At 40.6% G+C, this 23,512-nt stretch overlaps 1 protein-coding gene across 3 annotated transcripts in view; it reads right to left on the bottom strand.

Moving 5' to 3' along the window:
• The window catches only part of LOC126244882 (protein halfway), a 219,775-nt gene that overhangs the window by 43,844 nt on the left and 152,419 nt on the right, over nt 1-23,512 (bottom strand). For all 3 annotated transcript variants that reach the window (XM_049948274.1, XM_049948273.1, XM_049948272.1), the window contains exons 2-6: nt 22,368-22,590; nt 21,925-22,230; nt 21,595-21,764; nt 3,601-3,768; nt 1,847-2,005 (exon numbers count right to left, since the gene is read on the bottom strand). In XM_049948274.1, the coding sequence (XP_049804231.1) occupies nt 1,847-2,005; nt 3,601-3,768; nt 21,595-21,764; nt 21,925-22,230; nt 22,368-22,590 (1,026 nt within the window). The remainder of the gene's footprint in view (nt 1-1,846; nt 2,006-3,600; nt 3,769-21,594; nt 21,765-21,924; nt 22,231-22,367; nt 22,591-23,512) is intronic.

The raw sequence follows: 23,512 nt of genomic DNA, 5'->3' as shown, positions 1-23,512 counted from the left end.
CATCATCTGTCTTACCCATACATTAGTATCGTAGTGTCCTTTGGGGCCACCAGTGATCACGCCGTTACTCCCATCAGTCACTGATGCCTACCAATGTCATCACTCGCTCATCGCGGGGCCCTGCTGGTTGAGTGCCGCATCCTAGCTGCCATCCATCCCTGCTACAGTGCCATCACTGCACGGCAACATCACCCTTGCTGGAGACCACCAGCAGACAGACAGTTCTCCCATTCTGGGCAATTACACTGGCCACTTGCGGCCCAATAGTCAGAATCTAACCATCTGTCTTGTCAGCTTGTCTGTATTGCCCTGTCCTTTGCCATCACCACTGGTCATGCCATTTCTTCCCTCAGTCACTGACGCCTGCCAAAATCATCACTCCATTGGCAGCATTGCATCCCAGGGGACCTCCTGCTGCTGCCAATGCCTGTTGACCACAATCCTCTTGCCACTCTGTCCGAGCACCTGCTGCACCCTGTTGGGCATCACCAAGCACCAGCTGTATCCTAGCCACAGCACCAAGCTAGATCCAGACCACATCCGGAAGAGCTTTCTATATTTTAATACCATCCATCTTCTTGTTGTTATGCTTGTGCAATAAACCCTTGCAGATGTCACTGGGAACCACTGTTTAATTCCTGTGTCCTTGCCACCATGCAAGGACACAAACAAAGCATGATGCCAAAGATTCCAGAACTTCAAAATTGATGTTTAAAGACAGGTGATTAGTTTAGAAACACAAAAAGACGTGCTACATACCATGAAAATCCAGGATATTCCACTGACTCAAAAGAGGATTTGCGGACATTCTGTTGAATTTTGTTAAAAATTGAGACAGATCTGGAAAAATCTGTATGAATGGGAACCCTACCCATACAATATGTGGAAATGCCACCACTGGAGGAATGGAGTCAATGGAGGATCCTGATTTACCCTCCACAAGGAGTACGTAGTTACTGAGTATCAACTAATATATATTTCTTTGCACTGCATAACAACTGACACACATTCCTTGTGGTAGAACAAACCATGGTATTCTGCTGACTTCGCCGTCCCCTCCTCTCCCTCTCATGATACCCATGTACACTGTGGAAGAACTTCTGATACCGTAGTACTGTTCAGAATCTGTAAGTGGAAACAATGGTGACAATGGTAGTTTATGTCAAGCCTAGAGGCATGCTCATATGGCCCAGTTGTTCTGGTTTGTATCTTCATCTGGCACAAAATTTTGTTAGACATAACATATTCAGGTGGAGATATACTGATTTAACTGGTCGTCAAATTTTATGGAACTTTTTTACAGTGCAGCATTTAAATAACTCCAACAGACCTGACATGTACCAATAAAATTACAATTTTCATGAACTCAGTGTCAAACTGATGCTTGAGTCTGTCTACACAGCACAGAATATAAATTATTCATCACTGAACATTTTATATACACTACTTTCAGCTTGAGAAAAAGTTACGGAATCTTTGAACTGCTACTGAAAATGGGTCACACAATAAGAAAAATGTCAGAACCAATGTACAAACCAGTGGACAGATTAAATATCCTCTGAAAGTCTGTTGTATACTTTGATTACATTAGTTTGGCAGTGGTTGGGATGAGGTGGCTGGAACCAAACAATGTTCATCGGACATATCACATGATAAGGCTTTCACATGTCTAAGAGAAAGTGGATAAGGAGGCATAATGAGAGATACCATTGGCCTTCACAAGCTTGTTAAGAATTATGTGACTACAGATTTTTCAAAAATATTCTCTCGTATGATATGATGTGCCACACAGATCCATTATACATCAAAAGAATGCATTTGCACACAGAGATACATATTCACTTACTGATGCTATTCTATTATTCTGCAGACTAAGTACATGAAAATTGCTGATGAATTTTGTTCCTTCCAGTTCACTTATTGATGTTATCAAATTGTTATCTGCATCAAGTTCACGTATTCCTTCATAAGTAGGATCAGTGCTCAATGCAGCTAAAGATGTAATCTGCAATAGAGAAAAACAATGTACACCTTCTGCCAGGCAGTTAATTGCAAACTGCAAATTAATCATCTAGATGCAGATGAAAGATAACATGTATTTCCAGCCAATATAGCCTGGTCAGCATAATTACATTAGAATCATACACATAATCTTCTACGACAGTATGTTCCAATCATTAAAATATATTACAAACTCATGACTTAAAGAGTACAGAATTAAGGCTGCAGAAAATGCTATACAAGGAAAACTGTCAGTACATATGCAATATCTTCAACATAAAATGTCAGAGATAAATTGTAAAACAGGAAACTTAAGTTGCTGAAGTTAATATTAATATTTCCAAAACAGGTGACAGTATTTATCGTCAAAATTTAGACCATGTCCACAGAATATATGCTATTATGGGACAAATGGAATTCCACCATGGCATGGAAATGTAATGTTATTACCACATACATAACAAAAAACTTCTCAGTACAAAAACAAGTTACATAAAATTGAACAGTTGAAATCACAAGAGCTAAAAGTAGCATTTCACAAAAAAAATTCACAAGGATTAAAAGTAGTGTTGTGTACAGTATGTACTGACGGTTCAAGATTGCAAAGATTTCGCAGTGGCCTTTGAATAGCTCACTAGCCTGCAACAGGAGGTGGTGGGTGGGTGAGTGTATAGGTCACATCTTGCTCTTGGTTTAACCACAGATAAATGAACTACAAGATGCTCTCCTGGGAGTAGAAGTGACATTGTGCTTGAGCAGAATACTGAGTGGATGTAATGAACATCAAGATGTCATTTTGGAGGTGAGGATAAGTGTTGAAGTATTACATCTGTTATCTCACAGCAGGATCAGAGGTAGTCACACCCCGTCAATGTATGTGGTAGAGTTGTTCAAATTGTTAGTGAGATGGGGAAAACTGATTGGTAGCTGATTGTGCAGTGAATTTGTTAGTGTCAGTGGACAATATGGTGTAGTAATTATACTGTTGGAGAAATAACGGGGGGGGGGGGGGGGGGGGTACACTGTAGAAAGAGGAGAATGGGTGATATAGAAGCTACTAAAAGAGAGAAGCACATGAACATAAACCTGTCTGTCTTAATCGCAAAAAATAATCTCTACTTAACTTGCATTCATAAGTTTGTAGGTTCCTTACAAATGGCTCTAGTCCATTATCCAATGGGGAAGATCTGTATTTCCACCAATAAAAGTGCGAAAAAGAAATGTAAACAATGTAAGTTCATTGAAGTGCAACGAATGGAACAGTAGAGAAACTTTGAAAGGGCAGTGAATGGCTTTTTATAGAACCTGGCACCAACTCACCAGTAAAGAAGGCTATAATGTAATAGGCATCTGTAACCCAAAACACATCTATTGTGACAGTAATGGAATAGTAATAAGGATTACGAAAAAGAAATATTAGTTTGAAAGAAAACACAATAAACAATAATATTACCACAGGTAAAAATACTTCAGGATAACTACAATAACCAATGTAAGTCAAGAAAGAGTATTTGATTATTCAATAAAAGAAACTTGTAGCAAAAACAGTCTAATGTAAACCATACAATCTTAATAAGAACAATGCTACCTGTTACTTACATTGTTGTTAGAAACATTCAGATAATATGTATTCTGTGGTAAGTTTGGAGGTAGGCTAGTTAAATTGCTATTGGAGCAATCAGTCATCACACTGAATGATGGTTCTCTTCCGATGAACATAGTCCTTGCAGCATCACATTTGCATACTGGTGGACATGTCTGCTCCGCCTATTGGGAAAAGAAAAATCATAATATTTATTTACGTTATTTTTGAAGTTTTCCTGACAAGATAGAATATTTCATCAAGTTTCATGTGTACATCTGGGACATCATTATTCCCTCTTCCAATCAATCATCAGTTTCACCACATAACATTAAAAAACAACTTCTTCTGTTCTCATATCTACTAGTTCAATAGAGGGATGGGGGCTACAGGACATCTTGTGCACAATATATCAATCCATAAGAAGTTATACTTACAGATATTGAGCTGTCATCGTCCTTTGTAGAGTCTGAATGTTGTTAGAACTTTGACTGACAGGAGACAAGTACTGTCTGATACAGACACTTACCAAGGTAAACTGGTACGCCTAAAGCTTGTGTCAAATATCTCTTCTTGAAAACAGTAATGACATTGGCATTTTTATATAATTCAGAATACTTTTTAGCTCCAGCAACACTTACATAAAATTTAATAGGTAATTTGGCCTTTCCCCTATTAAGAGACTGTATAATTTTGTTCATAGCTGTAGTTCAGCAGTTGCAGAATACTTCAACGAAGATAATAAGTCCTGTGTCAGCTGCACAAGAAAACCTTTATTTGGTTCACTTTACCAGTTTCTTAAGTTTAAACTGTCATCTTCAGAAGTGAAACAGGCTCAAGTCATTGTAGGCCAACAGAAAAATAACAATTGGGCACTAGTGTCCTACAAGGGATTCGCAAAAAATAATACATAAAGCAAGTGTGTTAAAAGCAAATTTACAAAGATTGAACAGGAAATATGAAACAGATTTTTTTAAAACAGATGTAAAGTAGTTAAGCTTAAGAGCCACAACATACCTTTCCTACAGGGTCAATAAATAGAGTACCATCTCTGAAAATGTATGACACGTGTGATGAGTGGCAAACAGTTAACTTTCAAATTTCATATTGTACATAGCACATGCGAGAAAAGTCAGCCACCAAACTGATGACATGAAGGGCACTGAACACACCTATTTACAAAGTGGGAGCTCTAGCGTACATACAAACTGATTCTGCAACAGGTAAAGTGCAAATACGCATTAAATCTTATAAAACCACTTAAAATGATTAACAGAAGACAGTAAACCATGGACCAAGTGTTAAGCAGACAGACATATAAAAATAACAACATTACTACGTGAAGGGAGAAAAGAAGGAAGGTAAACTGTTCAAATTTTATCATCATTTTATGGTGGCAACATCGGCAGTAATACATTGCACTGTTTAATATCTTGGAGATGAGGCCAGCCGCTGGATGCACATTAGCAGGAAACACAAGTGAGTGAGCTGCAGTCCAGCTTCGATAGCAGGAAGTGGACAACACCAAGTTGAGGATGTGCGAGGGGTCCCAGCAAGTGTTTACAAGCTGCTTTACTGTGTGGAAACATTCCTGTAGCATGTCTAGGTGCTAAGTAAAACTTGGTGCATGGAAACTAAAAACCTTGGTTGGCATTTAAAAAGTCAGCAAGTGACAGTTACACATTAAAAATAAGTAGCAGTTCATTGTTATACAGAGGAGACATCGTCAGATTGAAAAAAATCTATGTTATATAAATGCGTTAGTACATATTGGATAGAAAAGATATAATAAAATTACTTTAAAACCTGTGAGAAAGTCAGCATCAACTGAGCAGTCAGATAAAACACGAACTGGACATGATGTAGATCAAAGTAAATCATTTAACAGAGAAGCTATAACTACTAACTCCGCCTACAGGCCGCAAGCGACCCATCGGGACCATCCGACCGCCGTATCATCCTCAGGTGAGGATGCGGATAGGAGGGGCATGGGGTCAGCACACCGCTCTCCCGGTCGTTATGACGGTTTTCTTGGACCGGAGCCGCTACTAGTCGGTCGAGTAGCTCCTCAATTGGCATCACGAGGCTGAGTGCACCCCGAAAAATGGCAACAGCACGTGGCGGCGGGATGGTGACCCATCCAAGCGCCGGCCACGCCCGACAGCGCTTAACTTCGGTGATCTCACGGGAACCGGTGTATCCACTGTGGCAAGGCCGTTGCCAACAGAGAAGCTATACAATCAAAAAATAACCTGTCTTTCAGTGTGATTTGTACCATTGACTTTTTACATTCTAGACAATGTCTTCTCGGTATAACCATGAAATAATACTTATTTTTAAGGTGTAACTGTCACATGCTGACTTTTTAAATGTCTGCCAAGGTTTATTATTTCCCAAATACCAAGTTTGGCTTATCATCTAGATACGTTACAGGCACGTTTCCATACAGAAAGTCAACTTGTAAACATGCGCTGGGGCCTCTCGCACACCTTCGACTCGGTAGCATCCACTTCTTACTATCGAAGCTCAACTGTAGCTCACTCGTCTTTCTTGCTAACATGTGTAAAGCAGCCAGCCTCATCTGCAGGAACTTAATGTATCACTGCTGTTCTAGTGGCCCATGGCACTACTATAAAATGATGATAAAATTTGAACAGCTTACCTTCCTTTGTTTATACCTTTAGATAGTAATGATGTGATTTTTAAATGTCTGCTTATTTAACACTTGGTCCATGGTTTACTGTCTTCTGTTAATCATTTTAAGTGGTTTTATAAGGATTAATGCATACTTGCTCTTTACCTGCTGCAGAATTTATGACAAGTTGTGTGTACACCAGAGCTCCCACTTTGTATATAGGCATGTTCAATGGCCTACATGTCGTCTGTCAGGTGGTTGACTTCTCTAACATGCACTATGTACAATGTGATACTTGACAGTTAACTTTTTGCCACTCATCGCACATATCTTATATTTTTAGAAATGTCACTCTGTTTTAATTGGCTCAGTCACAAAGGTATGTTGTAGTTCTTAAGCTTAACTATTTTACATTTATTTTAATGAACCTGATTTACTTCTGCTGCTGGAACTTTGTGCATTTGTTTTTAACACAATTGCTATATGAAACTTCCTGGCAGATTAAAACTGTGTGCCAGACCAAGACTCGAACTCGGAACCTTTGAGTCTCGGTCTGGCACACAGTTTTAATCTGCCAGGAAGTTTCATATCAGCGCACACTCCGCTGTAGAGTGAAAATTTCACTCTACAATTGCTATATGGTTTACCAATGATTTGAGTCTATTTCACTTGTGTAGATGACAGTTTAAACTGTCGAAACTGGTAATGTGAATCAAATAAAGATTTTCTTGTGCAGCTGATGACTGACTTATTATCTTTGTTGACAGAGACTGCAGTTAATTTTCCCATTTGATATTTTATCATTATACAAATCATTGCAACACATGAGCAACAAGCAACAAGAGCCATTGTATGTTCTTCGAAGAAACTATTTCGGAAAGCAAAAAACCAGTATTTCAGCCTCCTCCTTGCCATTGTCTATTTTATTGCCATTACAATCACCACATGACTGGAAGCTATCTCCATTTACTTGCTTTACAAAGGACCAAAACTTACTATTTTTCATCATACTGGTGCATAAAATTTTTCCCCCATATTCACTGAACACTTCATGCATTGTTCTGCTTTAGCTTGTTCTGCTTGCTTTTGTAGCAACTGTTACTGGCTACTGAACAACAGCATATTTTCCCCTTCCTTCACCGCTTTACTTGACAAACATGTCTAAAGTGTATTATACTACAGGGTGATAAAAATAAAAGTTCATAAACTACCATGGCACATCGGGCATAAAACAAGGTGCAGTACTCATGTAGGAACTGGGATTTGCAAAGGCCATCAGGTCTGCTAAATGGCACTCCAGTTATTTAGTCATATGCTATAAATTGACACCCACTACAGGAAATGCTTAAAGTTTTGCCCAGATACACCGAGAGATGCCTGACATCGACACTGCTATTAATGGCGCACCATCTCAAAGATATCTGGTGTACCTTGAAGACATCTTACTGCCACAACAATCCTTGCTGCTTCATATACAAGGCCCTTCAGATAACTCCTTGGGAAAACATCAATTAGGGACAGATCGGGTATCATGGCGGCAATGCAACCAGCCGACTGCAACTAATCCAGTGGCTGGCAAAGGTTGCCTATAAATATGTCCTCACCCATCTGCTGAAATGCATGGGGGCTCCATCAGCCTGAAATAATTGTGGCAACAAATAGGCAAGTGAACACTGTTCAGCATGTCTGGCAGAACCCATCACCGGAATGCAAGAAACATGCAAACATCAAATCAGTCTAAGAGAATGTACAACCCAATTAACCAATTTCCGACAATGCTGGCCCACACGTCAAGGATAAATTCATGTTGTGAGGCATCCATACATCTAGTATCTGGGCTCACATCCACCTACATATGCAGGCTGCAAACGTTCATCACACCTGCGAGCGAGAACGCAGTGTCATCAGTGAAGAGGACACTCCCTGTGAAGCTTCACTCTGCAGTAAATTCCTGCAGAAAACACCACGCAAATCCCATGCACTTGTTGTACTCTCCCAGTTGCAATGCCTGGGTGCGTTGGAAATGAAATAGATGCAGTCCTCTATCACGTACAACATGCCAGGTGGAGGGTTGGGGTATATCAATGGCACGGGATACACATCATGTACTTGACGATGTAGGCTGCACATTTTTGAGAACATTTTCTTCCACCGCAACATTCCATGTTGTTTGTTGGTGACTAGCATCCATCTTGTGCACATTGAATGAACCAGTTTCGCACAATCAGCAACACAGGGTGGCAAAAATGAGTGGAAGGGCACCTTTCTATTGGGGTATTTTGTGTGATACAATCACACAGCTTCTCGTCAATTGCAAATGGCTGTGCCATAAATCAAATGCATCTGAGCCATTTTGGAGTACATGTAACTAGTCATGTTACTCCCAATGTCTCCAAATTTTGGGACAAAGGCCTAACAAATCTCAAACACTAGAGAATTTATCTGATGATGACATGTTGGAGGCGTACCATGTGATAAAACATAAAAGAGGACAATGTGTATGAAGTTTCCTCAGTCCAAGAAAAGGAAACTGGCATACAAGTGCACCATATGTATTCACCAATTTATGTGAAATACATACGATGAAAATAACATGGAATGGAGAATAAGAGGAAATGAAGAATTAAGAGGGCTCTACAAACACCGTAACATTGAAGTGCTCAAGTAGAGAACGTTGAATTGGGCAGGCTATATAACAAGAATGACAGAATAGACTACCCAGTATGGCATTCGGCAGAACAATAGATGGAATGAGAGGAAGAGGAAGACCCAGAATTAGATGGCGGGATAACATTTGGGAGGACACAACTAGGATGAACAGCAACAGCATCTGGACAAACAGCGAATTGGACAGACAGAAATGGAAGAGGCTCATAGAGCAGGCATATGGTCGATAAGGCCCTTGCCACATGTAAAGTAAAGTAAGTATATGTGCTTCAACTATGCAAAAGTGATGTGATTTAATATTTTCAGTTCAACTAATCATTACCTTTGTTTACATTTTCTGAATTTTTCATTTATATTCATGAATATCATGACTTGTGTAACAATATTAACAGTCATTTGATACTAAATGGCCACATATACTTACGGTATTTTGTATTTGTTTTACATAATGTAAACAACAATCCACATGCTGAAGAGTATCAAATTTACTTCTAATATGATTTAGCTGACTTTTCTTAACTTTTGTCAATTAATGTTGAGTTATATGATAAGAAACTTTAATGTCTAAGAGGCAGCACATTTTCACATTTGAAAGATGTTTTGGGTTATCTTTCAGCTATATATTTGGCACATGAAACAAATGGGCATACTCCAATACTCATCACTTGACTCACAATGACAATGATAAGAGGCATTTCAGCCATATTATCAGAAAAAGTGAAAGTAATGATATTCCAATGCACTGCTAAAAAAAGATCATGGAATATTTAAGTATTTTATTTTGTTTACTGATGCTATTATAATTACTTTTGGAAGGATAAAAATGTGAAGGTTAATACTATATGTGTGAAACGTTAACTTCTTACAAAATACTAGTGTGACCGAAAAGTAATTTGCGGCTGAAACCGAATCTGTAACCAAATTTTGGCTCCTCCTCTGGTTTTGGGTGAAACCATAACTGAAATCAAAACTTACATAATGAAGTTAAAATTTTGCTAAATTTACATTATAGTCCAAATCACTAGTTTTTTGCCCAACTTTGCAGCAGATTATTAGATTAAGGTAAAATAAAAGGTTTTGATTTATTAGTAAATCGCTTAAATTTTTTAATACACTGTAGATAAAGAAAAAATCCATTGAACTACAATTTATATCACTTTAAGTCTCTTGTTATGCATCACAATCAACTAGTGTTTCCAAGAATTTTTTGTTAGTATCTGGTTGATAGCTACATGTTTGTTCTGTAATACATTTCATAATTTTTATTATATTTCGAGGTCTCCTATAACAATATTCTTTCTTTAAATCAACAGCAAGTCATTAATTAAATCACTAAGATCTTGCATTTGACACTTTTTAACTGTCAATGTCAAAATAATGATATGGTCAGGTTTTCAAAACAAGAAAACTGAATTAATGTAAATAACAAAATTATTAGTAAAAAATCTAAAAAATAACTTATTTATAGATAGAAATAATACCAGAAACACTTTAAATGTTCCGCTGATGAAGCAGTCCTAGTAATTGTAATTAAAAAGTCCTAAATTTTAAGCTAAGAAAAGAAGTTTTTCCACATTTTCACCGAGCAAATTACTTCAATGATCTGCATAAATTTGTGACAATCTGCATAAATTTGTCCAGTGGAACTGAACAGCTGTTCACTAGGAATGCTAGTAGGTGGAGTAGAAAGGTACTTCAAGACTACTTTTCTTAGAGTGGGTTATGGACTAGAGTTCCAGTATTAGTATATGCTAGCACTGTGTGGTTCAAAAGGTAACACTGGATCGTCTGCTTGAACAATGAAGTTTGATCCTACCAAACAATTACAGAAAAATGAACTATATTATCCCTAGTGCCTCTTATAATGTACTTTTAATGACTTTTTGTGTAAATTCTATAATGTGTAATACATAATTATCTTTTTGTAACTAGCAGATATATGTACCAGTCATATTATAAATGTTATCAGACATAAACTGGTATATGCCACTGTATTCTTTACATACACGTACGCTTCATGTAAACATGAGGTGTCCAATATCATTGTAAGAAACGATCTATGGACAAATAAAGAATAAAGTATATAAAGTGCAATACTGTTGTGTCCAAGCCTGACTGCCTGCCTGACTGATAGCCTTTGCCTATCAGTAAACTACCATTATGCCCCTTCAAGAATCCAATTATTGCAATAATGCCCATTCTGTCAGAAAAAAACAAACAATGGAAAATCCAGGATGGAATGTAATATTGTTACATTCTGTCAGAAGTAAGATATGTAGATTTAAACTATGGGTTGAGAACTTTTGCAGCAATCAGTGAAGGATGTCCTTTAACACAAAAGAATTTCATGCTTAAAGATTCATTCAGTGCCTTTCTCATATTTGCCCTTGTCCAATCATTTTCGCATCGAGCTTGCAGTTTGCAGTTCAACAAAGGTGACACAAAATTGTTAAGGCTTTCGTGGCCACTTGTTGACAAACTGCCTATTGGCTTCTGTCTCGGGTTCTTCGGCCGACGTTCATCTAATGATTTTTCTGACGTTTCGCCAGCACGAGTGGCTGGCATCGTCAAAGCTTCACCCTCCATTGCCGGTGGTTCACCCGAGACAGAAGCCAATAGGCAGTTTGTCAAAGATGACACAGGTATCATTACAGAAATACAAGCTTTACTGAGAGATAAGTCCAATGTGGCTTTGTAGAAAAATTTCAGGACATCTAGAAGATGTTTTATAACAAGCTGGTCAAAACGGAAAAGTGTGCTATTTGCACCACGTTCGAAACTACACAAGTTTACTGGCCTTTTTTTTTCTAAAAATCTTTGCAACATTAAGTATGTGCTGTTCCATCTCACATCAGGATCTTGCATCAAATCACGTTTTGGCACTCCACACTGATTCTGACATTGTTAGTTTTCTGGAAGTTTGCACACTGTGTTGGAAATGGTCCATGATTTTTTACTATGGTTTTGGTTTGTTCATTTGAGAACAGGGAACATTTTATCACAAACTGCAATGTATGTGACACACAAGCTATAGACTCATACTGCCCACGCATTGCACAAACCATACTTAGTGTGCTGACACGTAATATCAGAAAAATCTTGTCCCTTACACTCCACTCAATCATCTCTGTTAACTTTTTTTTGATATATTGCCTAGTACGATAATGTTATAACACAGTTGCACTCAATATTACTTTCAAACATTGGTGGTCAATGATGAAATGCTCTGGAAAGCTGAGGAGATCATGTTTTGCTTGTGCTGGTTCATATGTCAGTGGTAGCAGTCAACCACTTCCATTTTGCAATCAGATTCTTTACTATGGCTTTCACTTCGCTGTAGGTCTGCAACATCAACGTTGTTCTAAAGAATTTTTCAGATCTGAGCTGATATTTGTGAACAGCCTGTGGAGCAATAAAATTGACAACACACGCATCACCATCTACCAAAGAATACGGCAGCATATCAACAATTAGCAAATCCATAAAAGCTTTGTCTATTCTTTTCATAATCACATGATTGTCTGCCCAGTGTGCAGATTTAGAGATCAAACTTGGAATGGTTGACTGAATTAGATCAGATTTTTCATCCTTGTCAGTACTGGTACACAAGAAGAATACGGAATCCATCCACTTTGATTTGTTTTCATTTTTCAAATCATCCAATTCTGACTGACATTTTAAAACCCATTCATATTTCGAGTCATGAAATTTTGGTAAACGTTGCTTTAGTTCATGCAGTCTTTGCCTTTTGGGTTCACAGCTGCCCGACGAAAGTGTTTTGTTGCAAACCGTGCAAATGGCTATAGATAAGTCATTGGTACTTTAATTAAAGTATGTCCAAATCGGATTCTTCTCTCTCTGTTGTGACATTTTATAACCAAAAAAAAATTAAAGTAAATTACAGAATAAGTAAACTGAACTAGATATAGCTACCACAAAAAATTCCACATCATATTAAAAATGTTACAGCCCTGCTTATCTACTAGTAGGTAAAATATTCTTTACGTGTACTACAAAACCGCCAAGTATATGCTACAAAATGCTATAGCCTGGACATGACTAATGGCTTATCACACCATAGTACAAAATACAGACAAACTAATAATTTGTTTGCTTCCATAAGTAGCCTTTAAAACACCTTTCTTGGGAGCGTTAGTTTCACACAGCCATCTTCATTTCCGTTTTTGCAATCGACAAACAACTTGATATATCTTCTGTTTGTCATTCCTAATTACTAGTGTACATAAGTTACAGTCAGTAAATCAACTTCAATGAGTGCTGTGGAATCTAGTTCAAAAAATAACATCACAGTTGTGACTAACAGTGGAATTGTTGTCAAAAAGTTATGCAAACTGAACCGGAACCACATGACCATGTTTTCTAAACCAACCTTGATTATTAAAGAAAAAAAAAACCTTGCTTTCGAAGAAACTCATTAATAAAACCCTTCAATGTAAGAACACTATCAGATACGATTACATTATATTGTGATTAACAACAAATCACTTACACTTTTTACACATGAGGAAAGACTCTCCTAACAGTTAAATGGCACCTCACTATTAGAAGTCTAGCACTATTGTTGACTGAATCCATTCCGAACGTGACCTAACTTCATCTGTGAGTTCACAAAAACTGGTTTAGAATGAGCTGAAGATTTGGCTGATTTCTGGCCAAAACCAGTATTTTTGGTTGAAACTGAAATTTTGGTCAGCCCTTACAAAATACATTTCAGTTGTTCTTGTCTAACTGATAGTAACCTTTTAGCAATTCCTTGTGACAATGAGAAATTGCCTCCTACGTAAGCCATAATCAGATGCCTGAGGATGGTGTTCTCTTTTGTAATAACCAGGTAGTGACCCTAAAAGCTGTCTATTCTTAACTGTTATAACCTTTAATCACTAATAAATTGTGTGGATATACAAACGTAGAAACAATATCGGGTTACATGCTACCAACTCCGTATCTGTCACTCAACTGCCGTGCCGTGACATGCGGCCGGTGCCGTTCATAGCCAGGTGGCGCTCCCGCGCTCAGCCGAGCTGCGGAGCACCTCTATCGCCATGCTCGCGTACTGACGTAGCGGCACTTTTAAATCTCTTGGCACTGTCACAACACTTTTCCCCCCTTGAAAAAAAACACTCACTTCCTTGGAGACACGGACAGTGCGGAGACATCCATGGCCTCTTGGGAGGTCAAGAGAAGATCTCGCAGAGAAACACGAGAGTATGGTCGAAAATGTCCAGGACGGAAGCTGGTGCGTGGAACGTGCCTCCTGGACGAGATGATGGGTGAAAACTCCGGAGCAGCATCCATAGGTGTCATGGACCTGGGGGTGTGCTCCAGCGAGATGGGTCCCGGAGAAGGCGGCGTCGCGACTGGGGCCGGTTCCGGCGTACTCAGAAGTGGTAGCGACGTCGGCTGCAGCAACATGCACGGAAGATCGGCAGCAGCGACAGGACTGGCTTCTCGGGCTGGTGGAGGCGAAAGAAGGGGCGGTGGCACCGGCGTGGCCACCACTCGTGGGCGCATCTGGCCGTAATGGCGAACAACCATGCTGTCATCCGTACGTATTTCACAAAGCCGGCGGCCGCGAAGAGCCTTGACCACCCCTGGAGTCCATTTAGGGCGAGATCCATACCCTCGTGCCCACATGTCGGCGCCCACCGAGTATTTTCCCGCACTAGGGGACACAGTACAAGGCCTGACAGGGCGAAGCAGGTGCAGTAGAGTGCGCGGTTGGCGGCCATGCAAGAGTTCAGCAGGGCTGCGATCACCCAGAGGCGTGAAGCGATAAGAACTCAGAAATTGCAACAGAGCATCATCTGTGGAGAAATCACTAAGGAATTTTTTCATCTGGCTTTTGAAAGTGCGGACAAGGCACTCGACCTCCCCATTCGATTGCGGATGGAAGGGCGGTGCTGTAACATGATGAATCCCTTGTCCAGTACAAAAATCACGGAAGGCCTGTTAAGAGAACTGAGGGCCATTGTCCATGACAATCATGGATGGAAGACCCCCTAGCGCAAAGATTTTGGACAAAGCCAGCGTCGTCGCCGCAGTGGTGGGCGACGGACATCGAACAACAAACAGAAACTTCGAGAAGGCGTCAATCAACAGTAGCCAATAAGTGCCGAGGAAGAGGCCGGCAAAGTCAGCGTGCACCCGTTCCCACGGCTGCGCCGGATCAGGCCACGGAGAGGGCATTGTACGGGGTCCAGCCAGTTGTGGAGCACACTGACCACACGCAGCGACCATGTGGGCGATGTCCGAATCAATACCGGGCCAATAAACGTGCCTGCGGGCCAGGGACTTAGTCCGAGAAATCCCCCAATGGCCCTCATGCAATAGTTTGAGAACATCTTTGCGAAGAGAGGCTGGCACCACGACCTGTGGAGATGCGCCATCCGTGGCCAGAAGAACAACACCCTCACGAACAGACAGACGAAGGCGCAAGGCATGGTAGTTGCGAAGGGGATCCGATGCCCGGCCCTTGGTCCTGTCCAGCCAACCCTGTTGAACAAAACTGATCACCTGACGCAGGACCGGGTCCCGCGCAGTAGCCGACGCGACCTGCGAACCTGTAAGCAGAAAACCCTTGACCGCACGACGTTCTTCCTCATCAATGTGGAAACAGAGTAGTTCACCTCTATCGAAAACCGGGTCGTGGCCCATCGGCAAACGTGACAACGCGTCAGCGTTGGCGTGCTGGGCCGTGGGGCGATAGTGAATCTCATAGTGAAAACGAGACAAGTATAAGGCCCAACATTGCAGGTGGTGAGCTGCCTTATCCGGGAGCGACGCCGAGGGGCTGGACAGAGAGACCAGTGGCTTGTGGTCGGTGATGAGGTGAAACTTAGAACCATACAAAAAACACTGAACTTTTTTAGAGCATAAATGATAGCGAGCACCTCCTTTTCAATTTGAGAGTAACGCCGTTGGGCATCGTTGAGGGTCTTGGAAGCGTAGGCGATGGGTTGTTCCGACCCATCCTCATACCGATGGGCGAGAACAGCCCCTAGGCCATACTGTGACGCGTCAGTCGCCAGAACCAAGTGCTGACCCGGACGGAATGTGGCAAGACAAGGCGCCGACTGCAAATGAGCCTTCAGGCGGACAAAAGCCTGCTCACACTCGTCGGACCAACAGAAAGGAACGTTTTTGCATAACAGCTGATGCAGAGGATGAGCCACCGCCACCATGGATGGAATGAATTTGTGATAATAAGCAATCTTGCCTGGAAACGCCTCAAGTTCTTTGACCATCAACGGCCGGGGTAGAGCAGTAATGGCCGCAATGTGCTGTCGTAGAGGATGTATACCCTCACGGGACAAGTGGAAACCAAGATACACAATGGAGGGTTGGAAGAACTGTGACTTGTCCAGATTGCACTTCAACCCAGCCGAATGCAGAACCCGAAACAGTGAACGCAAATTGCGAAGGTGCTCCTCAGTGGAGGCCCCCCTGACAACAATGTCATCCAGATGGTTGATGCAGCCGGGAACGGAAGCCGTGAGCTGTTCCAAAAACTGCTGAAAAATGGCCGGCGCGCTAGCGACGCCAAATGGTAACCGCTGGTACTGATACAACCCACAAGGAGTGTTGATGACGAGAAATTCCTTGGAAGACGCATCCAACGGCAACTGATGGTACGCCTCCAAAAATCAAGTTTGGAAAAGAACTAGTCCCCAGCGAGCTTGGTAAATAACTCCTCAGGACGGGGAAGAGGATAAGTGTCAATGAGGCTCTGAGCGTTGACAGTGGCTTTAAAATCACCACACAATCACAGACTCCAGTTTGGTTTAGAAACCACCACGACTGGCGATGCCCATTCGCTGGAGGTAACAGGAAAGAGAATCCCTGAAGCTGTTAACCTGTCTATCTCAGCCTTGACAGGTGCATGCAACGCCATCGGAATAGGGCGTGCCCGGAGAAACTTAGCGCGAGCCGTAGGTTTAAGAGTAATGTGGGCTTCAAAATCCTTGGCATGACCCAGACCAGCAGAGAACACGGACGAGAATTCAGAACACAATCCATCCAGCTGTTGATATGGAATATCTTCAGATATGAGGTGCACATCATCATCAATGGAGAACCCGAACAACTGGAAAGCATCATGACCGAACAGGTTTTCAGTGCCCGCATGATCCACCACATAAAACGTGAGGGGCCTAACAGACTTTTAGGCAGTGGAAGCATCAAACTGGCCAATGATAGGAATTTTCTGCTTATTATAAGTTCTCAGATTTCGCGTAACTGGAGACAAGGGAGGGGAGCCCAACTCCAAATACGTGAGAGAATTAATGAGAGTCACTGCAGAGCCAGTGTCCACTTGCATGCGAATGTCTTTATCCAGAACACGAACAGTAACAAAAACTTATTTGTTTGAGAAAGCACACAGTTAACATCCATGTCCGATGCCTCGTCCTCGTCGACAGGAACTTTAGGGGACTGACACAGAAGCAATGTGGCCTTTTTTCCTACATGAATTACATGTGGCCCAACGTTTTGGACACGCGGCCCTGTCATGCTGTACGAAACAACGTGGACAAGAAGGAAGTGCGGAACGAACCTGCTTCTGTGGTTGCTGTTTTCGCTGCGAGCGTGGCGGCCCAACGCGACGTCGTTGACGCGAGTGAACCGCCGCGACATCGTCATTCCCCTGTGAAACAGGCAAATTGTCCGTGTCGAAAGTGGTCTGTACAGCGCCTACATCACACCACATGTCTATTTGCGCACCAGCAGCGTGAGACACTTCAAAAGATTGAGCGACGCTTAGCACTTCCGACAACGACGGGTTTGGTAGTTGTAAGGCATGTTGCCGAACTTCTTTATCAGGAGCAAGCCGTAGAATAGCGTCCCTAACCATTGAATCAGCATAAGACTCAGGATGAGTGTCCGTGACAAACTGACATTTCCTATTCAGACCATGTAGTTCCGCTACCCAAGCCCGGTAAGATTGATGGGGCTGTTTACGACACCTGTAGAACGCCACGCGGGCGGCAACGACGTGGGTGTTTTTTCGGTAATAGTTAGACAATAAGTCACATTTCTTGGAAGGACAGAGAGGCAGGTTCCCGCAGAGGGGCTAACTGAGATAGCAGCTGATAGATCCGTGGGGAAATCCAAGATAGAAATAACGACTTACACATAGGAGCGTCGACAACGCCGAAAGCCAAGAAGTGTTGCCACAAACGCTTCTCATAATCCTTCCAGTCTTCAGTGGCCTCGTCGTAAGGAGGGAATGGAGGCAGAGAAGAGGAAGACAGATGATGAGTAAGCGACGTCGGCAACGCCTGAATAGCAGCCGTCAGCTGTGTTTGTTGTTCAATGAGCGCTTGCAGAAGCTGTTCCATGTCTGCCCCGACACGAACACACAATTCCACAACGCAGGAAAAAAAATATCCGACCTCGTCGCCAAAAAGTGTTATAACCTTTAATCACTAATAAATTGCGTGAATATACAAACATAGAAACAATATCAGGTTACATGCTACCAACTCCGTATCTGTCACTCAACTGCCATGCCGTGACATGCGGCCGGCACCGTTCATAGCCAGGTGGCACTCCCGCGCTCAGCCGAGCTGCGGAGCGCCTCTATCGCCGTGTTCGCGTACTGACGTAGCAGCACTTTTAAATCTCGTGGCACTGTCACAACACTTAACCTATTACAATTTTTCTGCGAACTAAAATAATTTTGAAAATGTTGTTATCTCTCACTTCTCTTCACTGCTACTTCAACCTCTCAATATTATCACATTTTGAGATTAACTCCAGATTCCTGAGTCACTATATGCAGTTTGTTTCTTTACATCACACCATAAGATTATTTTTATGCACAAAGGCCCTCTACACACTTTCTCTGTGCATCCATACTTTTCTGTGTTTTTTTTTTTATACTATATTAATTTGACAGCATATTATTTCTCCGATAGGTTCATCACACTTCTATGTTCCCAATACTGGATTCGTTGTCTTCATGAATTCTGAAACACATTCGTAAAAATTTTCTTTGTATCATCATGGGTGTGTCTACATATTCTTTCAGAAGCAATTTTGAATTCCAGTCATATTCATCTCCCCTTGTCCTCATATCACATGAGTCCCTCTCATCCTGGCATATGAGTTACTTGACTCTCATTCCCAACATTCCAAACCTTATCTCTCCTTCCTCTCTGATGAAAGAACTAATGGTTCCAAAACCTTGGAAAAGATTTTTGTTATTTTTACTGTGTCTACTGCCAACATTGCAATTTTGCCTCTTGAAAGTAAGAATTGACGAGCCATGCTGTCTTCTACATCTACCTCTACATCAACATCTACAGTCTGCGAATCACTGTTGAGTGCATGGCAGAGAATATGTCCCATTGTGCCACTTATTAAGGTTTCTTCCCATTCCATTTCCATAAGAAGTGGGAAGAATGACTGTTTGAATGCCTCTGTGCAAGCTGTAATTATTCTAATTTTGCCCTTGCGATATCTATGTGAGTGACACAGGGGATTGTAGTATATTCTTACAGCCATAATTTAAAGCCAGTTCTTGAAATTCTGTCAGTAAACTTTCTTGGGAGAGTTCACATCCATCTTCATGAGTATGCCAGTTCAGTTTCTTCAGTGATTCTGTAACACTTTCCCACAGGTCAAACAAACATGTCACTATCTGTGCTGCCATTCTCTGCATGCATGCAGTATCCTCTGACAGTCCTATTTGGTATGGATTCCACACAATTGAACAATATGCTAGAATGGGTCACACAAGTGATTTGTCAGCAATCTCTTTTTAGACTGACTGCACTTCCCCAATATTCTAACAGTAAACTGAAGTCTACTCACAACTGAGCCTACGTGATCATTCCATTTCATGTCCTTACAAAGTGTTACATCCAGGTTTTGTACCAGTTGGCTAACTCACTGATATTATAGTCATAGGACACTACATTTTTTTCATTTTGTGAAGTAAAAAATTTTACATTTTTGGACATTTAAAGAAAGCCGCTAATCTGTACAGCACTTTGAAATCTTACCAAAATGTGACTGAATATTAATGCAGCTTCTTTCAGACAGTACTTCATTACACATAACTGCATTATCTGCAAAAAGTCTGCGGATACTATTAATATTTTCTGCAAGATCATTAATATACAACGTGAACAGCAAGGGTCCCAGCACACTTCCTTGAGGCACACCCGAAGTTGCTACTACACCTAACGATGAATCTCCATCCAAGATAACGTTCTGCACCCTCCTTACCAAAAAGTCCTCAATCCAGTCACAAATTTCACTCAAAACCCCATATGATCACACTTTTGAAAATAAGCACACTTGTGGTACTGAGTCAAATGCTTTTCATGAATCACGAAATATTGCATATACGTGACTGCCTTGATCCAAAGCTTTCAGTATGTCACGTGACAAAAGTACAATTTGAGTTTCACATGATCTATGTTTACATAATCCATGCTGGTTGGCATGGAGAAGGTCATTATGTTCAAGATACCTTATTATGTTCGAGCTCAGAATATGTTCTAAGATTCCACTACAAATCAGTGTCAAGTATACCAGATGGTATTTTTGTGGATCACTTCTACTACCCTTCTTGTAGATGGGTGTGACCTGTGCTTTCTTCCAACTACTGGGCACAGTTTTTTGTTCGAGGGATTTGTCAACATCAATGACATTAATACTGATTTCACTCACCGCTTCAGTGGTATGAAGATTAAATTGGGGCAATTCTCCTGGGTTTTCGTTAGTAAAGGAATATTTGAAAACAGAGTTAAGCATTTCAGATTTTGCTTGGTTACCCTCAATTTCAGTTACTGCCTCATTTGCTAAGGACTGGACATTATCTTTGGTGCCACTCAGTGCCTTTACATATGACTAGAACTTCTTTCGGTTTTGTAAAAGATCATTTGACAAAATTCTGCTAAGGTAGTCATTGAAGACTTCATGTATCATTCCCTTGACAACTAAAAGTGTTTCATTCAGCATCTCTCTATCTATAGTCCTACAATTTATTTTTCACTTCTTTAGAAGTTTCTTTACAGTGGTTGTATACCATGGAGGGTTCCTCTCATTATGAACTGTTCTACCGGGTTCATATCTATCCAGCACAAGGTCAACCATTCTTTTAAACAGGCCATAGTTCCTTCACATGCTCCTGCCATGCGCTGAAAGTTTCGACTTCTCACTGAGATATGACACAACTGACTTCTTATCTAGTTTACTGAGCATAAACATCTTTTGTCTTGTTTTAGTTGTCCTTTGTAGTTTAGTAATCACTGTTGCTACAACCGCATCATGGTCACTGATACAAGTTTCGACATGGACATCCTCAAAGGGGTCTATTTGTTGCCATTATATACAATATATTTCCATCATGCGTGGAATTCTGAACTATCTGTTCTAGATAGTTTTCAGGCACAGCATTTAGTAATGTTTCACAGGATGTTTTATCATGCCCACCACTAATAAAACTGTTATTTTCCCACAGGATTGTTGGATGATTAACGTTCTACCAACGATTACAGTTTGAGTGGGGAACTTCCATACAAGCTAACTGAAGTGTCCTTGTAATTTATATTTTTTTATAGTGGAGTGGTGGAGGGAGGGGGGGAGAGAGAGGGGGGGGGGAGAGAGGGGAGGGAGAGAGGGGGGGAGGAAGAGAGAGAGAGAGAGAGAGAGAGAGAGAGAGAGAGAGAGAGAGACTTACCTTGATAGATTCTTCCAGTGCTTTCAGTGAATATTTATCAGTTGAATTAAACCAGTGGAATGTCTTATTTGCTAAACAGTATGTGTCATTAGGATTTCTGAAGTCAACAGGATCACTCCGATTTGGAGCCAGCAGGCTCTTCACGTCTGTGCACCACAATTTGAAATTTCCTGAAATAAAAAGTAAAACAATTAGTGAAGTTGTTTCAGAGCTGCACATAGAAACTTCTAGCGTCTATGATCAAATATTGTTTTTTCATGTACTATTACAGTTTCCTGTGGTTTCATTAAGGTTATAACTATTTTTAGTTATCAGGCACATACTACTTACCTGAGATATCTAATGTAAGGTTCCTGATGGACATGAGGCTTTTTGGTAAGCTTGAAAGATTATTCCTGGATAGATCTAATATTTTGACCTGATTCAATGACGCAAATGTGTTGTCATCTATTTCAGAAATAGAATTGCCTGAGAAGTTTAGACATACAGTCGTGTTGTGCAGCTCACCACTGATACGCTTCAGTTTCCCACCAGTGATGCTTAGGACGTCAAAATTAAATATTTTTGTTATGCTTACATCCACTGTATCATAACTAGCATTATATACATATAGAGAACGAATATTTGCATTTTTGGCTGTTAAAAAGAGAAAAAAAAATTAGTTACAAAGAGCAGGTGAATACTGCTGTAGCTGTATAATGTAATCCAGTACCAATGAAAGAAAACGTTAAGAAAAATAAAATGGAATACATATATTATAAATTTAGACTTACGGGCTATTTGTGCAACAGCTTCCTTCAGGTGGAAATCACTGTCTAGGTGGCAACAGAGCAAAGTAGTGTAGTTAATCAATGCGCAGCAGTTCTCCACACACAGGGTGGTGTTCACGTGCAAGCAACTCTCCACTTCAGTACCTGCTGCATTCCACAGAGCTGGTAGGAACATCAGCAGCAGGCAGCATAGCGGCAGTCTAGCAACTGGCACACCACCCTGCATCTGAAATTGCACAAAATTTTATGTACAATGTGGCAAAAATTTTAAAAAAGACTATGATATGTAACAAGATAATGTTCTGCAGTGACACAGAAAAAGTAAATTGCATGTTGACTCATCAAATAAGTAACAGTATGTAGAAGTCTATGAGATAGTGGTGGTTTCTATTGAAATATTTGAAATATGAACTACAAATTTATGTTAGTACCCTGTGAACAGAGATTACAATTTAATCAATGACAATAGCTTACAACATAAACTGACACTAAAGTGCATTTCAAAAACAGTAAATGCTATTCAAGTGTAAGTATTCATCCATGCATCCCAACACATGATAACGTACACAGTAAATATGCAACATGCTTTCATAAACCACTAATTAAAATGCTGTGAACACACGTTCCAGAAACATGGAAGAAAATTCGTCACTTTATTGTTACTCAATTGGCACAATGTGATATGAAACCAAGCCCTTTTTTTTTTTTCTTGTCGCTTTCACAGTCATGAAATGAACTTTCTGTCTCAAACTACAACTGTGTAATTTACCACAGCAAAATCACCATTAACATTTTAAATTCCCTCTATTATGGAGCATAGACACATTAACAATTTAAAAATGCTAAGAATCTACAGACTGAACTGAATAGTTGTTGACAGCATCCATGTCATATTACAGCCTGTCGCATTTTTATTTTTCTCAATTTTTGCAAGACCATCAGAGGGAAAAGTACTTGGGTCACATAATCACAACATTACATATTCCTAGTGACCTGCTCTGGCTTTCCATGGGTAGCACTAAATATTTATGGCCAGACAACTCGTAAATAATACATACAAACCTTTCTGGTGAATCTGTGTATCTAAAAGTGAAAACCGTATCCTAAATCTTAAAAGCAATTCTGGTGGGACCTTCATTTATAAAATG

The sequence above is a fragment of the Schistocerca nitens genome, chromosome 1 (genome assembly GCF_023898315.1).
Source record: "Schistocerca nitens isolate TAMUIC-IGC-003100 chromosome 1, iqSchNite1.1, whole genome shotgun sequence".
NCBI classification, from domain to species: domain Eukaryota; kingdom Metazoa; phylum Arthropoda; class Insecta; order Orthoptera; family Acrididae; genus Schistocerca; species Schistocerca nitens.
This window is presented reverse-complemented; position numbering and strand designations above follow the sequence as displayed.